Raw genomic sequence first — 19,203 nt, forward strand, 5'->3', positions numbered from 1 at the left:
CCAAAAATACTTGATATAGGTACAGATAATTAACATTATTAAAAGTTATCAAGTTTTAAATACCAACGTAAAATTTCATTAAATTTAAAATAAATTTATCATTTATTATAAAGTAAGCAAAAACATATATTCATCCAAAGATTCGTGTATTTTTATATTTATTTCAATGTTGATGAATGTATCGCTATCACAAACTATTAATTACGGTACCGTACCTACAGTTCATTGAAATGGGGTGGATAGAAAAGATGTTAGAATTGAAGCCACATTTTATCAATTACTTTAAATTCACTATACAATTAAAGATATCTTTTTATCTATTAAATATTTTAAAATCCATAAAAATAGGTCATGCAAAAAATAGTAATAATAGTTACGTGCACTGCATAAACGTTAAAACATCAATAAAGATAAAATTACAAAGAATAAATGTACATTAATGAAACTATTTTAAAAACTACTTTATTTTTCTTAGAATATTTGCTAAAAATATTATAATAATGGAACATAGATTTATGTCAACCCCAGTAACAGCTTTCCTATACACTCTCTTCTCATTTATTTATAAATGTTTTACTTTCTATCAACCCATATTACGTATCTTTTCCGACGTTTGTAGTACAGAAAATAACAGCTTTTCTAGTACAAAAATAGTGGCAGTTCAAGTGACGACATTTAAACGTATTTTATTTTTATTTCTTTTTACTTACCGCTAATACGTTACCTGCCATTATGAAAATCACTATGTAAAAAAACCTTCTCGTTATTGCGCATATTTACCCCGCAACTTCTATTCACCCCAATTAATATAACTTCTGATTATGTTTATGTATATTTATTACATTATATAAGATTTATAATCTTTTATTGGATTCGACTTTTTAGTCTGTGAGTATTGTCTACTTTTTGATTTTGTCAATCTCAGTTTTAGTTGTCAAATTATTGTTGTTGATTACCCTGTCCATGCTCCATATTTTGTTGTATATGAAAGAGTTACTGAAATCTATTGGCAGTCAACGACATTTAATAAATATATTATTTTATTTCATATTACCTTAACAACTGAAACAGTAAATATGTCCGATAGAGACCCAGGACCGTTACCAAATCGGTGGTTGAAGTGCCCAAGAAAAGCTGACCAACTCATCATAGGCCAGTTTTTAGCATTTAAAACACCACTCAGCTCAGCATTTAATGAGAAAGTACCGGAAGAAAATCGATTTACACCAAAAATGTTGTTTGATAGTGTTAGAAGATATAAAGTAATTGAAATACTGTTAAAAATGTCTAGTGAAGTGAACTTACACTTATAAACAAATGTTCTAATTTTTATATGTTGACATGTGAATATTCTTTCAGAAAAAGCTTGGCTTGTGGATAGACTTGACAAATACATCTCGGTTTTATGACAAAGCTGAAATAGAAGGTTATGGTTGCAGATATTTAAAATTAAAATGTCGAGGACATGGAGAGACACCTTCCTTAGAACAAACACAGTAATTTAGTTTTAACCGTAACTATTTTCAGTTCTTTCTTATTTTTTTGTGTTATTAATTTTTATTTTTTTTTGTTCAGACAATTCATAAGGACAGTTAATGTATTTATGGACCAGAAACCAGATGATATAATTGGTGTACACTGTACTCATGGTTTTAACAGGACTGGGTTTCTCTTAATATCTTATTTAGTTGAACAACAAGATTGGAGCTTAGAAGCAGGTTTAAGGGAATTTGCCAAAAGGAGGTAAATAACATTATATAAAAGTTATTTATTCCATACATATTAATACACTGCAGTCTTATATGTATTCAACATAATTTTTGAGGATATATAAAAAAGAGATTTATTCTATTAAAATATTTTTGTTCTGAGTTGGTGTTTTTCAACTTGACTTGTGTACTTATTGCATTAGATCTTTGTGTGAAATTATATTTAAATGCTAGTTGTTAGCTAATAAATTAAATTAATTATTATTTAAAAAAATAATTAAATTTCTTGCTTACATCTTCTTTGATGTGATATGGATTGTGATGGCGACAACAATATATGACATTCTCTGGGATTTGTTAATTGGTCAGATGTGTATAACATTCTACCCTTCCATACTCATATTAGATACTGAGAATATGGTGCTAATGCTTACGAATTAACTCTACCTGTTTATTAAATGTCAACAATTTTATCAAAGAGATCATTAAAAAATAGAACAAATCTTTAGTATCACTTAAATTATTTCATATAAAATTAATGTTTCTCAATACAGAGAACCTGGTATCTATAAACAAGATTATTTAGAAGAACTATACAGACGTTATGATGAAGTTGAAAATACCATTAGTGCACCACCAAGACCAGATTGGTGTATAGGTGAGTGATTCAAACTCAGTTAAAGTAATAAGTTTAATAAAGTTAATAAGTTTTCTTGCTTTTATAATTGTCTTAATTAGTTTTAAGATTACTTTATTCATAGGGATAATAGTAATTTATACGAAATTATATATTTATTTAAACTTATATTTCCATTTCTCCACTTTGCTTTCGAGGCAAAGCACGGTGTTGAATCCCGCCACTCAACACACAATGCAAATTCATAAATCTTAAAAATAATATAATATATCTCTGTGTTATTACTTTTTTAATAAATAAATTTTTATTTTAGAAGAAGAGATAGACTATGATGATGATGATGCACCTACATATTCTCAAAATGTACAAACACATTCTACAAAGTAAGTAAAATAAATATTTGGTAAATAAATAAATAGTGTAACTTTCCTATTCACAAGGAAATATCCATTTTGGCAAATTGTGATATGGTAAAATTTGTATTTATGATTTTGTGATTTGACAAAATGTAATTAATGATAAATAATTCCTTTAATTCCAGTATAAATAGATATTTCAATTGACATTATATTTTTATTAAGCCTTTAATTGTTATAGGACCACATTTTGATGTATTTTTATTTCTGTTTAAATATACAATTTTAATTAAACATATAACTAATATTTAATAATATAAATTACAACATAATAATAATACTTAAATTAACTTAATTTAATGAATTAAAAATATAAAATAAACATTTTGAAAATAATAAATGGACGCAGTTGTGGCGCATGGGAACTGTGTAAACTGGTGTTGACTGTAGATATGGTGGTTGTGACTTTTGAGTTCCCACTTGATTTAATTTAATACATTGAGAGAGACATTGAGTTAAGCCACACCACACAATATCTAGAAAATTAAACAAAGATTGGGAAAATCCCATAACATTAGGTTACCTCTACCCACCCTACGAACCAAAAATAATCTGAAAGCTATTTTTTCAATAAATAATAAACAATTCATAAAAAATTGGAAATAATATTATTTCAGAAGGTCAAAGAAGAAATTACCCGCAATGAAGGACTTCATGCCGCACGTCCACGGCGTTACTTATTTCAACCAAGAGCCCAGAGTGAGGGACATACAGGCAAAAGCACAGAATTTCTGCAAATGGGAAAGATCTGACTTCCCAGGATCTCAGCCTGTGTCTATGGATTTGAAGAATTTGCATAATTTATCTAAAATGCATTATAGAGTCTCTTGGAAGGCAGATGGTGTTAGGTATTAATTTTGTTTTCATTAGTGCACTTTGATGATTTTATTTTCTTTGTCCATGTTTTGTATGTAAGTAAATTTTCCGCTGAGTTTAAATAAAAAGATTCAATTACTTCTTAAGTCTACCTAATATAAGGAAGAAAGCTAAAATATTTTTGAATATTATTTTAGAAAATAATTAAGAGATACTTTCGAGGGGCAGTGGCGGTTATCGATTCGATACTCATTCGGAAATTATTATAATAATATATTTATTTTTATATATATAAATATTTCGCCACTCTGACTTAGCTAAGAAACAAGGAATTGTTTTTAAGTATTTTAACACTAGGTTCCTTCTGCCTACCCTGCTGCTGCTGCTGCTTTTTATCAAATCTGCTATAATATAATATATTATTATATATTTTAATATATATATTTTTTTTAATATTACAGATACATGATGTTAATAGATGGTCAAGACGAGGTGTATCTCATAGACAGAGACAATTGCATATTTAAAGTTAATAATATCACATTTCCCCACAATAAGGATCCAAATAGGCACCTAAGGGATACATTAATGGATGGTGTATGTCATTATTTATTACTAACTATTTTATGTTGGTAGGCAGAGACACCTTGAAGACCTCTAATAACTTTAACTTTTGACATTCTTAAATTACTATCAATTAAATAATGAGGGATATTTTATTTTCTTTAATATAATTTTTAAGTCAGACGAAATTACCTTCGCATTTATAATATTATAAGGATTATAATCATATTATTTTTAGGGTCCACTGTTTCCTTAACATTATGTATTGGCGGAACCTAACGTTGTTTATTTATTAGTGTTAAAATTAAAATAATTTAATTGTAATACCGTAGTTTAAATCTATATAATAGATAGAATAAAAAATAAAATGACATTTAAATAATTTTAATCTTAAAACAAAAAAAATTAAGTGGCAATGGAACTCACGACAAACGTTAGTTTAATATAATGTTTATATTTTTAGGAATTAGTAATAGACGAAGAGAAAGATGGCACTAAACAGCCAAGATATTTGTGTTATGATATAATAAGATTTGAAAACATCAACGTGGGCAAAGCGCCATTTTACCCGGTCAGGTTAAAATGTATTGAAACTGAAATAATTAATCCGAGGTAAGTGGTATACTGTTTTTTTTTTTTTTTAAAAAGGGTGATCTATAAATATATTATACGTTAAGTATTACAGTACAAGGGGGGGCCTATAAAGTGTGATATTCTGTGATAAAGGTCAGGGTGGTCAGGGGTTCTAAAGTGTTAAGTGTAGAGCGGAGTGTCTTAACAATAGTCTTCCTCTACCCTGCCACATGCGGCATACAGCGTGAACCGTGATAAACAAAAATTTATATTACAGAGATCGTGCAATAAGCAGTGGTATGATAATAAAAGAGCACGAACCGTTTCGTGTGGTTCTAAAACAGTTCTGGGATTTAACTATGACAAGTAGTCTGTTAGAGGAGAAGTTTGCGAGGACATTGAAACATGAACCGGATGGATTGATATTTCAGCCTTCTGATAAGGTAATTTTTTTATCTTCTGGAATGAATTAAGAGGTAATGAGTTAAATGAAATTCCTAATTGAATTGATTCCATATATTTAGTATTAAACAATTTAGGAAAACCTCCTCCTCCCACCCTTAGGGTTGATATTTCACTCTAAAGGGAAGAAAATTTGCTTTTCTCTCGTTTATAATAAAATACTCATTTATCATAATTAATTAGATGCCGTCGTGGCTCAATGGGATAATGGTGTGAATGTGAACACGACTGTTGTGTGTTCGATTTCCACTTAGAGAAAAAAAAAAATATTTTTCCCTTCTCCTTGTTGTGACGAACTAAAGCGCTCCCTTAAGATCGGTCACTCAACTTTATGCGTCGAGAATTCGACGGCGAGCTGAGAAAGGAAGTGACGGTTAATTAAAGTGTATTATCATATTATTATTAGTTATAATTAATTAATTATTTTCAGGGTTATGTAGCGGGAACATGTCCAGAAGTACTTAAATGGAAACCCAGCGATATGAACAGTATCGACTTTAAACTAAAAATAGAAACAGAAGGTGGCATGGGGTTAGAAAATTTTAATTATTTTTATATTTAAGACACTCCGTTCTCATGCGCCGTTTACGCACTGCATGTTGAAGGATGGAATCAAAGCCGCACTTTGCTTCGTTATCAGAGCAGTGAAATAAAAATATTAAATATTTCATTAACCTGACTGGCAATCGAACCCACAACCGTCGTGTCTACAGTTACACACTTGCACCACTGCGCCACTACGGTCTCTAATTAAATAATTAATTGTATTCTAAAGTTAATTACTTGTAATTTCAGAATACTACCACACAAAGTGGGTTCCCTATACGTAGGTCAGCTGGAAAACCCATTCGCAAAAATGAAAGTCACGTCGGCCATTAAACATTTGAATAATAAAATAATTGAATGCAAATATGAGAATAATCAATGGGTTTTTATGAGAGAGCGTACTGATAAATCGTTTCCTAACAGTTATAAAACTGCTGTAGGTATGTATAATCATTATAATTGGGTGGCATTTTTTTTAGCTTCACGGTATATCTCACATATGGCCGGGCCGGCAGAAGGAAGGTAAGGTTAAAATACTCCGTTCGTCACTTTCCGACGAATTTCGAGGCGTTGCGTTGTGAGTGGCGGAACTCAACGCCGCGTTTTACCCTTGCGAAGCGAGGAATTGAAAATATTTTTGATAATCGCACAAGTGGGAATCGAACCCAAAACTGTCGTGTTTACAGTCACACGCTCGTGCCCCTGCGCCACAACGCATAAATATCAAACTACTTATTGAGATAGAATTTACTATTTTTATAATTGTAACATAACATAAATAAAACAAATTTATTTTATACACTCTATATGCGGAATACAGCGCAAAGCTTAGTAACTAAAGTGTAGAAAAGTTAAAAATATATTATTTAAATAAACACAAAAATAAATATTTCTTTTTTTAACAGCTGTATTGGAATCCATACAAAGACCAGTCACAAAGGAGATTCTACTCAATTATATAGAAAGACAGAGATTTAACGAAGATTTTGTTGTTCCCCCACCGAAACGACCCCGACAGTAAATATAACATATACGAAAATAGGAATTAAATGTACACATATTCTTTCATTGAGTAACTTCGCTTTTGGAGTTATTAATGAATGATTTAAATAATCGATTTAGTAATCAGCTGTGTAATATATTTTCATAACTTGTCATGTTTATTTTTATCTGTGGATTAATTGAAATCGTGAAAAAATGTCTTTTTGTATTGTTTTATGGTGAAAATAAATAAAATTGTCTTGTAATTTATTTAAAATAAAAACCTTAGAACAAATCTTAAGTAACTGATTTTGATGTTCGATTAATTGACTGATTCACTCGATGTTACGAATGTATTCTAATGTTACTTCTGTATCTACAGATATTTTAAGAGATTCTTAATATTTGTATTAAATATTTTGCTAGAAAGCAAACTATTGTATATAACTTACTAACATCTAAATGTACTGTAATTGGTTACATTTTAGGTCATTATACCTATAATTACATTTGAATAAATTTTAATTTACATTTTGTTTAATTACTAAGGACTAAATCACTTTGTTAAGCTAAAATATATTACACAAAATAGATAATACGTTGTCGTATAGTCATATCTTTTTTATATTAAATTTGAAATTACTGCTAAACTTTCTAGAATATGTACATTCATTCACTTTTTATAAAAAGATCAATATAAATAAATTATTGCTTTAAATAAATTATTTTCAACAAACTTATCAATAATAACTAAAGTGAACTTATAAACAGTTTGAAATCATTTGTATAAATTATATAAAAGATTGATTTTTTTCATATGAAACTAATATGATTAAGTTTTTTTCTAACAAATGATTTTGATCATGGAATGTTATATAATCGCTTTAAATTATAAGTTTTCATGTGTAGCCATAAAAGCCCATTGTGGCACACACAGTGTTTTGAATGTAAACACAGTGGTTGGGTTTGATTCCTACTGAGGGAAATATTTATTCTCATTGCCTTGGTCTGGAACAATGAAATAAGCGAAAACTGGAGTTCTTAACCATAGGTTCTCTTTCTCCACCCTAATATGTGCTGGATACATAGTGAAATTTTAAATAATATATAATTTTTATTTGACCTACTAAAGCATAGATTTTAAATGTAAAAAGCATGACATATTAATTACAATAGTATCCGATAGCTAGGCCATAGTTGTATGTTACTTTATTATGTAGATAAATAAAAACTTTACAAAGACATAATATGATATGTATATAATTATGAGTCGGGACTTTTCTTCTCTTTTGAAGATGAAAAATGTATTAATAACTTATATTGTAGAAAAGAAGCTCAATCTGTTTAGAATCAACTGGTAATAAGAAAATAATAATGTATAGGTCATCGTGAACGCACTGGCTCAGGGTTAGACTAAATTATTTTCATTTTCATAAGCTATGAAACCTTATGCCTACCCTATTTATTTGCGGATACAGTAAAAAATATATACAAAACCACGTTTTTGTTTTTTTTTGAATTGTCGCAGCTATTAAATTTAAATAATTTATAGTTTAAGTTGTTTTTAAGAAGCCCATGGAATCAACTTGGAATTATCCAATTTGGAATTGATAAATCTTTGTCTACAAATAAACTAGTATTGTTTTAGTGTAATTGTTTTATATGTTATACATATAAAGGATAATCCTTATTATATCCAATCTCAATATGTTAAAAGTATTTTTGTTAATTGTCTTGCATAATAAGAATAAAAACAATTGATAACAATTATTCTTTTATTATAATAATATAACAAAACTCTCGAGCATTTTTGAACCCAGTAACCCAGAAATGAAAATGTTAAAATATTTAATTTTTTTTATGGAAAACAAAGATGATAAGTGATCACCGCCGCCCACGCTCCTGTGCAACACCAGAGAAGCTACAGGTTGAGTAGTTGTAGTAGTTGGAGAGTTGAGCATTGTCGGCATTTAATTGAACCCACAATCTGTCGCGTTTAGTCACATGCTTGTTCCCCTGCGCAATGACTGGCCTCTGGTTCAATTGTATTTATATTCATGGTAAGTTTGGCATGATGTAATATTAAAAAAAAATAATAATTACATTTATGTAACAATAGCAAAACTAGTATAAAAAAAGATATGACTATATATATGAAGCAATTTAAACTACCATAACCTTTCTGTAAGCCATGAACTTTTTTATTTTTAACATTAGGAAAGAAAAATATTTTTTCAGAAAACTTAGAAATAAATTGTAACAAGTTTATAATTTCGATTTCTTACTGGAATAGAATATATAGATGTGGACGAGTTCAAATTCCTTTTTATTTTATTTTTACTTCTCTCAAAACATAACTCTTTTGTTAACAAAATATACAAATTTAGTTCAAGTTTGCAATCAAAACAAATATTTTTATTATCACAGATGATATTTTATAATTACTATAAACTATAAACTACTTTTAGATCCAATATATTGCCATTTGTTTTCTCCCTCAATACTAATATTTTTAATTTTATTTTCTTTAGTTAGTTTTGTTAAATGGTGATTCACATTATAAGCTGCTGCTGGCCATAAATGTTCTGGAGTGTCCACATATATTATTTTAACTAAATCCATTTCATTCATTTGTTTATCCATGTTTTCTTTTAGTGCTTCAAGTATTTGAGATTCTCTTTGGTTTCTATGTGCTATGTAGTATTGAATCTTTTGTATTGGGTCCTAGAAATAACATATAATATTTTTTATTTGCTTTTGGTTAAATTTGGAATAATATTTAGTCTATATTGAAATAAATAATAATAATAACTCTATATTGAAGCTGTATTGGCAGTCTGTCTAAAAACAACACTTGTGAGTTTGTTTCCCACTTAGAGGAATGAATTCCCAAGTCCCAAGTACATTTCCTTACTCTGGTGCCAAGACAAACCATGAGGTTGATTGCATGGGGAATGTCTTAACACTAGGACACAATGTAAAACTAAAAAAATGTAGTCTCCAGTGAGACGGTGTAGGGTAAGCATCATTACTTAATATTCATACAGAAAAAAAAATCAAAGTTATTGAACCCACCTCAACAATATTACCGTGACCAGGATATATAACATCTGGGTTCAAATCTAATATCTTCTGCAAGCTCTGCATATATGTATACAGATCTTCAAACACTGCTGTACCCTCACCTAATATGCAATCACCACTAAAAAGTATGTTTTCTTCTAACAAAGAAAGCACAACATGATCAGTTGTATGGCCAGGCGTATGATGAATTTTTAATGTAGCACCTTCTACTCCAATTTCTTGACCATCAGAAAGCCAATTTAGTGGTAATGTTTCAGGTAATTCATTATCTGGACCATCAGTTATGTCTCTTTTGTGTTTCCAAATTTTTGGATCTTCTAAAAAATTTAATAATTAATTGTTATTCTAAATAAAAAAAATATTAAAAATATATTTGTGTCATCATGGTGAATTATGGGGGATAGATTTTATTTCCACTCAAAGGGATGATTACTTTTGTTTTGTTTTCATTTTCTCACTCAATGTACAATGTTTAAATTTTGCTGTAAAGAGTAGAATACAGGAATTTAACAGTATAATATTGTATATCCTGCTTTGTATAAATAATTGGAAGAAAATTGTGAATAATAATACATTTTTAAAACAGCTAAAAAAATTAAGAACTGAGAAAATTACTAACTTGCTATAGTTCCATATAAATTTTCCACACCTCCAATGTGATCATGATGCCAGTGTGTTACAATTATATGCTCAATATTGGCATGTTCAGATTTCACCACTTCAATTAAATTTTTCTGATAATCACTCACATCTTTATCTCCAGTGTCAAGCAATATACGACTGAAAACACAAAGTAGTAAAGCCATTTAATAAAACACAAATATAATATGTATCAAAGCAAATATACTGTTCTTCATTGCTTTATGTAGTTAAATAACAAATTAATATTGAGGTGAGATTAAAGTATACATACTTTTTTCCAGTTCCGATTAAGTAAGTATTTGTACCTTGTAGAGTCATAGGACCCGGATTGCAACCAAGAATTCTTATTATTCTATTAGATAACCTTGTAATAGTAGGAATTGCAGCCGCCATCCTTAGTTATTATCAATCTTATACTGAAGCATGAAGGTTAAGTGACATAAAAAATGTAAAACCTAATAAATATTTATTATCTTATCAGTTAAACAAACATTTATAAAATTAAATACATATACCGATAGGTACGTTTTTTACCGCTACACACGTTATATAGAAAATAAATAAACTTTTTTTGTATTATTTAAATATGTAAAGCTAAGTATTTTTTATTATATCCGTTAAATCCTGAATTAAATTCGTGGTTGTTTTATATAAACTTTTTAAATTATCATGTTATTGTTCGGTTCGGTTCGGTTCTTTATTTATGGCGCTTCGAGCGTGCCAGTTGAGCACTATTCACTTCGCCAATGTCACGTTGTATGGAAAACACACAAAAAATGTTATTGTTACATGTTAAATGTTATTTGATTTCCAATGACAATTGAAATTGACATTTAACATTAATTACGCACGATTTTTTTTGTATATTAACTTAATATTTAATAAAGTGGGTTACATATAAATATAACAATGCTTGCACATCTAGAAAGATGAAGAAATAATAAAATTTTTATTAATGAAGTATTCAAAATGAATTAACTTTTTGCATAAATTAAGTGGTGCCGTATATCTCATAAGTTGAACTGTTGTTTTCGTCACCTTTTTTGTTTTATTGGAATTAACATATTTTATCTGCTATAAAAATGAATATTTATAGGCTGTATCTTGATTTTAAGGCATATAAATGAAACTGTATTCACATATGTTTGACACATTTCAATGACAATATAAAAAGTTACTTTTTTCCAGAAAGTAGAAAAATGGCTGGTGCCCTGACGAGGATTATTCAGGGTTCGAAGAACCATTTAGGTAAATACAATATATGTAAGCTATATAATGTGAAATACACTAAAATTGTAAAATGTTTCGGTTATAAAAATATTGAATATTTTTTGTGCGTAGTGGGACATCTTACATAATTTTGACGGATTTCTGCAGGTTTAATTGGACCATTAGCAAGTGTCAACAATGGTTCTGTTAGGTTCCAACAAACCCAGAGTACCAAGACTAAATTTGGTCCTTTGGCAGATAGCGATAGAATCTTTAGTAATTTGTATGGACGACATGACTGGCGATTGAAAGGTGCACTGAGCCGTGGGGACTGGTTTATGACCAAGGAGATCCTACTCAAGGGAACAGATTGGATTGTCGGTGAGTATAACAATAATAAATATATGATATATTAAACAGATATCTCTATTATAATTAATTAGCATAATTGAGATGGCAAACTAAATATCTAATTTATATTTATTTTTATATGGTTGCACAATTTAATGCAATAATTTAAATAAATACTGGGTTTGCTATGCTAAAATATTAATTCTTTAATTTAAATAGCTTTCACATTTTTTTACTAAATTAAAATGTATGAATAATAAATGTAGTAAAATAGTACTAACTATTTTACTAAATTAAATGAAAATTTCACCTCCTTGAGTGGGGATCGAACCAACTACCAGTCGGTTTTACAGTTACACTTTGTGCCCCTGTGCCACAACTGGCCTCTACTATGTATTATAAAATCTATGTTATAAATGTCTAGTTGTCAGTTATAGAAATAGATAAATAAAGTCTGTATTTTATGAGAAGGTCTTCTTGATTTATAACATAAAATAATTATTTACATTAAAGGTGAACTTAAAACGTCTGGTCTCCGTGGGCGTGGTGGTGCTGGTTTCCCAACTGGTATGAAATGGTCCTTTATGAATAAGCCATCAGATGGGCGTCCCAAGTACTTAGTTGTCAATGCTGATGAAGGAGAGCCAGGGACATGCAAGGATCGAGAGATCATGCGTCATGATCCACACAAACTTGTCGAAGGTTGTCTTATAGCAGGTAAAGCTATGGGAGCTCAAGCTGCATATATTTATATAAGAGGAGAATTCTATAATGAAGCTAGCAACTTGCAAGTGGCTATTGCTGAGGTAATACTTTAGTTGTTTCTTATTAAAGAACTATGTTATGTATTCTCTTACAAATTAGAGACTTTGCATATTGACGGGACTATCTTAATATCACATTTTGTTTTACCAGAGTGGGCACAATAAAATAGTTAAATTAAGTGAATGAGGATCAAATTTACAACTTTAACACTCTTAGTCAGATGCTGTCCTATCATACCACACCACATTGGTTTTTATAAATATTACATAAAAGATAAAGAGTCAATAAAATAATGTTTTATTTTATTTTAAAATATTTCTTACAGGCATACCAAGCTGGTCTTATTGGTAAAAACGCCTGTGGCTCAGGCTATGATTTTGATGTATTTGTACACCGTGGTGCCGGAGCCTATATATGTGGGGAGGAAACTGCTCTAATAGAGTCCATTGAGGGGAAGCAGGGCAAGCCCCGTTTGAAGCCACCCTTCCCAGCTGATGTAGGGCTCTTTGGATGCCCCACTACTGTTAATAATGTTGAGACCATTGCTGTCGCTCCAGTGAGTGTTACTACTAATTTTATTCTCAATGTTACGTGAGCAGTGGAACTCTTTGTGTTTTGTCGATAATTCAGTGAGGCTTGAATCCAAAACTGTTCCTGTACTGTCAGTCACATAAAGAACTGTGTTATTTAATGGTCTGAAAATTTCATTTTTAGGTAATAGATAAATTCTTTAAAATGATAATGTTATTAGAACATTAAAGGAAAACAGATTAGTAAATAAATACTTGTGTAGTTCAAGGGGATGAAACCACACATGTGTCTGTGTTTGAGGCGCAGGGTGTGTTGTTCGATCCCCATTCAAGTTAATGAAATATTTATTTATATTTACGTTACTTCACTATAGTGTCGAGGCAAAGCGTGGCGTAAAGTTCCGCCAGTCAACACGCTATGCCTCCAGAATTCGGAGGAAAGTAGGAAATGGCGTGTCTAACGCTAGGTATAGGTGTGTGGTATACAGCGTAAAGCTGATTTTTATTATAATATTAATAAATATATAAATTCCAGACAATTTGCCGTCGCGGTGGTAGCTGGTTCGCATCCTTTGGTCGTCCACGTAACAGTGGTACCAAGTTGTTTAACATATCTGGCCATGTTAACACTCCTTGCACAGTTGAGGAAGAAATGAGCATTCCCCTAAAGGAATTAATAGAGAGACATGCCGGAGGTGTTACTGGGGGGTGGGATAACCTGTTGGCCATCATACCTGGTGGATCGTCTACACCTTTGATACCTAAGGAGTGAGAGTTTTTTTATTATGTTTTTTCTGGGGGAAATTCTAAGTATTAGTATGGGGGAGGAGTTATGAGGGGATGGGAGGAGGTATGGTTTGATGCCTATTTGGAAGCCTTTATTATTTTGCCACATTTCTTTGTGTTGGTAGACAAAGCGCAGCTTTGTGTTCCTCTACTCAAAACACAATATCTCAAACATTGGCTGAAATGTGGGGAATGTAGTGTTAATTTCAATGTGAGGGTTCCTCTTCAGTTACCCTGCTATGTGACAAAAACTGTGAAATAACTATCAAGTTATTGTTAATGCTTATCTTGGAAAGGTGAATTTGAGGATCATAATAGATAGGTATTTCGGTAGCTATCTAATATTAATTTCATACATTTTTATCTTGTATAATCCTGAACAGTATAATACTTTGCTATTATTAAATAAACCTATTTCTCCTCCACAGCGTCTGTGAAACAGTGCTGATGGACTTCGACGGCCTCGTAGCGGCGCAAACCTCTCTGGGTACGGCCGCCATTATTGTCATGGACAAGTCCACGGACATAGTGAAGGCCATCGCGCGCCTCATCATGTTCTACAAGCACGAGTCATGCGGACAGTGTACGCCCTGCAGGGAGGGTGTGTCCTGGATGAACAAAATGATTTATAGGTGAGTGTGCGTTCATATTTCGTGCGGTTTGGGTTCCCTTATAAAATCACTCTGTTGCCATCTGTATGTCGCGGATATTTGAAAAAATGGTCACATATGGGACAGTCCTTCATAGATATTTGATATTAATTTCAGGTTGCTACGTTCATATCAGGCTGAAATTAATATTAAATGTCCAGTCAAAGCAATCAAAAAAACAAATGTTAATGCAACATAAGGGGTTAAAAGGGGGTTAAAATAGGGGCATATTTATTATATTAGGAAGCATAATCAAAACCTATAAAATCACACAGACATCAAATTACATTACAAACTTATATTTATAGTTTATTTCATACAAAATGAGTGCAAAAGCTTACAAACTTAAGTTTGCCGAATTTTATAAGTAACTAGCGGCCCGCTCGCGGTTGAACCCGCGTGAACTATGTTATTATTAATTTCTGTCTCCATGACTACGTCCTAGTGACGTCTATGCAAAATTTGAGACTCCTAGCATTTGTAGTAACGAAGTTTTATACAAACTTTCGACCCCAAAAACAACCCCTTAGAAGTCGAATATTGCAAATTCCCGTCTTAGCGAGCACCTACGTCCTATAAATAACTCCTATGCAAAATTGGAGATTCCTAGCACATGTAGTTTCTGAGATTTCGTAATGAGTGAGTGACCTTTCGATTTTATATATATAGATATGTCCCGTTGTCCTACAATCATGAAGTTGGTTCGGAACCATTGGTAAGCAAGTCCGACTCATTATCGTCTATACTCTTAGGAGGAACGAAGAAAACATTACAAGAAAGTGCTCTTTACAATTTCCACGATTATATCATATTGATGTTTATTGACTTTTGAAAGCTTTGTCTAGACCAGGAATGAAAATAATAATAAGTAATTATTTCTTTAAGGGGGGAAACACTGCACCACGATAGCCACCTAGATATTTAAAATATTTTTATATTTCTTATTTCTTCTTAATATAATTATGAATGTTTTTACATTTTTTATATTAATATAGGTACGACATAAATTGGCTTGTGGTTGCTGTTTTATCTTGTATATGAAACCACAATTTTCACTACCTATAAAGTAAACATGTCATTGGACTATGTAATAATATTTTACATTGTATAGTTAATTTAATGTCATATGCGTTTTTATTACAGATTCGTCGACGGAAACGCTTCACCCAAAGAGATTGATATGTTGTGGGAGATTTCTAAACAAATTGAAGGTAAATACAATTTTACTAATATAGTACAAAGACAATTTGTTCTCCACTTTTCGCCTAGGCTCAAGATATTTCTTGTTCATTGGCGGAACTTAATAAGTGAATGAAAATAAGTCCATCCTCCGCGAGTGGGGATCGAATCGACTGCCAATTATGATTATTTTTTTATTCCATTATCAGATATTTGTTTTGGAAAAAATTAAAACAACTATTTCTCTCGGGTTGAAATCGAACCCACACCCACATTCGATAATAATTAAATTATTTTCATCACCAGGTCACACAATATGCGCGCTAGGCGACGGCGCCGCGTGGCCGGTACAAGGACTCATAAGGCATTTCCGTCCGGAACTAGAGCGTCGTATGCAGGAGTACGCGAACGCGCACGGACCGAGCAAAGCCGAACGATTGTATTAGTTTATAATAGTGTTGATATTATTTTATTTAGAAACTCAATCGTAGATCAGAAGAAATTAATGACATATGGATTTTTTTTCTAATCCCAACATAATAACAGATCATTGATAATGGCGGATAGAACACTATTTTCCGTAATCTAAAAATGTTCCTTTTTCTCCATGATATGACAAAAATGTTTGTATTGTTCGAGTACTGTTAGCAATTGTGATAATTTCTCACTTTTAATGTCTTTTTTATTGTAAAATATTTGTTTAGACTACTGTTTCAATCAATATAAAAATATACTATTATATTAAAGTTTTGTATTTCTTTTCAAACGAATAATTTTCGAATTAGCCGCCTGCATTGTGAATATGAAATTTTTGCTTAAATTCTAAATTTTAAATTTGATATTTAGATAATAGTTCCAGTGTGAGATAAAAGATGGCGCTAACGCTATTACAAACCATAAGTGCCATCTATATGTGTAAAGATTTAAATCCTATTTTGTTAAATATTGTATTTTTGTTTATATATGTGAATAATCAAAACATTAATTTATATTTATCATTTTGTTTTTGTAAACACTTTAATTTTCTATAATATTAAATATTGTAATCTGAGACCTAAAATGCAAACATACTTCGACAACTGGCCGATATTGTAAACTCAGCTGACTCGTAAAGATATATCATTTTTATTAAGGACTGTAGTGTAAATAAATCTTTATAAACATGAGTGTTCCTTTTATTTCTTAATATTGAAGCCGTAGTCTTAATAGTGGCGCAGGAGCATCAGTGTGCGACTGTAAACGCGGCCGGTTGTGTATTTGATTCCCACTCGAGGAAATGAAATATTTATTACGAAAATGAAGAACACAAGTGTCTTAATAGAACTGAACAGAAGTTCCATCGGCCTACCCTACCCTACAGCATGAAGCTAAGAAAAATCTTAATACTATAATTTCGCGTATCGTATAGGTACTTATATTTTTTATTCGTGTACGATTACATTAATTAAATATTTCGAATATCTATATATATAAAAGGACTTGTCCTCACTGACTGAGGTAAGACGCACGCACAGCCGTAACCGCTGTGCATAGAAACGTGGAATTTGGACAGATGTTTACTTTCGTAATCTGGACATCCACTAAGAAGGGATTTTGAAAAATTTTTACCCTAAAGGGGTGAAATAGGGGTTGAAAGTTTGTATGGAAAAAAAATTAAATCGGCACCGATTTTTATAAAATTTTAAATTTAGATTTATAAAAGTATTTAATTGAACACGTGTTTCGTCGTTTTCTAGATTTTCCCCCCTAAGGGTGCAAATAAGGGGTTGAAAGTTTGTATAGATTTTTTTTAAATCGACACCAATTTTTATAAAATTTGAAATTCAGATTCTTAAAGGTATTTAATTGAACACATGTTTCATGGTTTTCTAGAATTCTTCCTCTAAGGGTGCAAATAAGGGGTTGAAAGTTTGTATGAAAAAATCTTTAAAACGCCACCGATTAATATAAAATTTTAAATTTAGACTCCTAAAAATATTTAATTGAACATGTGTTTCATGATTTTCTAGAATTCACCCTCTAAGGGTGCAAATAAAGGGTTGAAAGTTTGTATGGAAAAATCTTTAAATCGCCACCGATTTTTATAAAATTTGAAATTTTGACTCTTAAGAATATATTTAATAGTGGTTTATTAGAATTCACCCCTAATTACGCAAGCGAAGCTGCGCACGTCCACTAGTTGGATATAAGCGTGAAGCAAATACTTTAAAGCTATTAATTTTTAAATGAAACAGGGGGTTTCTCAAAATGTAATAATACAAAATTTATCAAAGATGCAATAAATTAAAGATTATATTAGTATTTTATCAGAAGGCACGATGATTTGCTATTCTTTAATTTAACAGATTACTATGTTGCAAATTCTATACTTATTAAAGTTGACGTGACACTAGTTTGCCTGTTTTTCCAATTTGTATTTAACTTTTTACTGTATTTATAGATATACTTAGTTGATTTATATACAAGTTTTTTCTTCGGCTAGATAATAAATACTACGTCAAAACTTCCTTCGTGTTTCGTACTATGTATAGATATGGATGGGGGGGATGGTTAAATCATTATAGATTGATAATAATTAAAATGCACTTATTAATATTAATAGAACTGTTTACATCGCAAATAACGATTTAGTTGTTCTATTTTCTCAAAACGAATTTAGATAATAGAAGTTGCACAAATAATAATTACTTATGAACTGTTATATTATTCCTGTAATTAAAAAATAATATGAGGCCAGTCGTGACAAGCGTGCGACTATGAGCGCGACAAGTTGTAGATTCGATTCCCACTCTAGGAAATGAAATATTTCATCATTTTCTTTTTCTCAAAATTCGGTTAAAATCTTCGGTTTCTTCTTAAAATTCAGTGGAAAGTGGAGAACGAAAATGTCTTAATGAAGATAGATATTGTCATGCAGAAATAATATGAAATAATCTAATGTGAGTTTCAAAGTATGGTACAGAGTTCAGTCATCTGCGATGTCTAGACTTTGCTTGAAGGTGAATACGGTCTTTGTCACTAAGCTCTAATATTTACCGAGAATACCAAAAACAATTGTAAAGTTATTTAATCATTTCATTGTTTTTACGCTCTCTTTATTAGATATGACTTAACAACGAGATAATAAAAACCTATTTATGTACCTTTATAGATACGTAAGGACTAGAGTATAATAGTAACAATAGATCAATTAAATTAAAAGTATTTAGGTATATTTTTTTGTCGTTGTAAAAATAGAGGTAATGTTATATTAATTCTGCTTTTCAATTCATTTACTCTCTGTATAAGTATCTAAATGTTCCT

At 30.7% G+C, this 19,203-nt stretch overlaps 3 protein-coding genes across 6 annotated transcripts; 2 read left to right on the top strand and 1 right to left on the bottom strand.

Annotated features, from left to right (window-relative positions):
* Positions 1-920: 920 nt before the first annotated feature.
* mRNA-cap (RNA guanylyltransferase and 5'-phosphatase mRNA capping enzyme) lies at positions 921-8,469 on the top strand. Its single transcript, XM_085190708.1, has 12 exons — positions 921-1,262; positions 1,360-1,496; positions 1,576-1,743; positions 2,264-2,367; positions 2,660-2,729; positions 3,380-3,610; positions 4,040-4,175; positions 4,606-4,754; positions 4,993-5,158; positions 5,608-5,708; positions 5,973-6,163; positions 6,629-8,469. Exons 1-12 carry the CDS (start codon positions 1,077-1,079, stop codon positions 6,742-6,744), a joined length of 1,755 nt encoding a protein of 584 aa, XP_085046834.1. The 5' UTR covers positions 921-1,076; the 3' UTR covers positions 6,745-8,469.
* On the bottom strand, positions 8,462-11,165 carry LOC146541646 (beta-lactamase-like protein 2 homolog). 4 transcript variants are annotated; one of them, XM_085190749.1, is made up of 5 exons: positions 10,975-11,161; positions 10,702-10,846; positions 10,408-10,568; positions 9,780-10,105; positions 8,462-9,428 (listed from the first exon to the last, which is right to left on the bottom strand). In XM_085190749.1, the coding sequence occupies exons 2-5, from the start codon at positions 10,821-10,823 to the stop codon at positions 9,156-9,158; spliced, it is 882 nt and encodes a 293-aa protein (XP_085046875.1). In that variant the 5' UTR covers positions 10,824-10,846; positions 10,975-11,161; the 3' UTR covers positions 8,462-9,155. The 4 variants fall into 4 exon arrangements, with proteins under 4 accessions (XP_085046875.1, XP_085046867.1, XP_085046885.1 ...); XM_085190741.1 differs by having other exon boundaries at positions 10,946-11,161; XM_085190759.1 differs by having other exon boundaries at positions 9,780-10,102; positions 10,702-11,165.
* Positions 11,166-11,521: 356 nt separating this feature from the next.
* Positions 11,522-17,066, top strand: ND-51 (NADH dehydrogenase (ubiquinone) 51 kDa subunit). The gene is made up of 8 exons (XM_085190722.1): positions 11,522-11,678; positions 11,808-12,020; positions 12,504-12,796; positions 13,081-13,311; positions 13,821-14,053; positions 14,500-14,703; positions 15,865-15,932; positions 16,207-17,066. The coding sequence occupies exons 1-8, from the start codon at positions 11,630-11,632 to the stop codon at positions 16,344-16,346; spliced, it is 1,431 nt and encodes a 476-aa protein (XP_085046848.1). The 5' UTR covers positions 11,522-11,629; the 3' UTR covers positions 16,347-17,066.
* Positions 17,067-19,203: the final 2,137 nt, after the last annotated feature.

The sequence above is a fragment of the Heliconius melpomene genome, chromosome 1 (genome assembly GCF_056956725.1).
Source record: "Heliconius melpomene rosina isolate 202511_hmr_F chromosome 1, ASM5695672v1, whole genome shotgun sequence".
In the NCBI taxonomy this organism is placed as follows: domain Eukaryota; kingdom Metazoa; phylum Arthropoda; class Insecta; order Lepidoptera; family Nymphalidae; genus Heliconius; species Heliconius melpomene.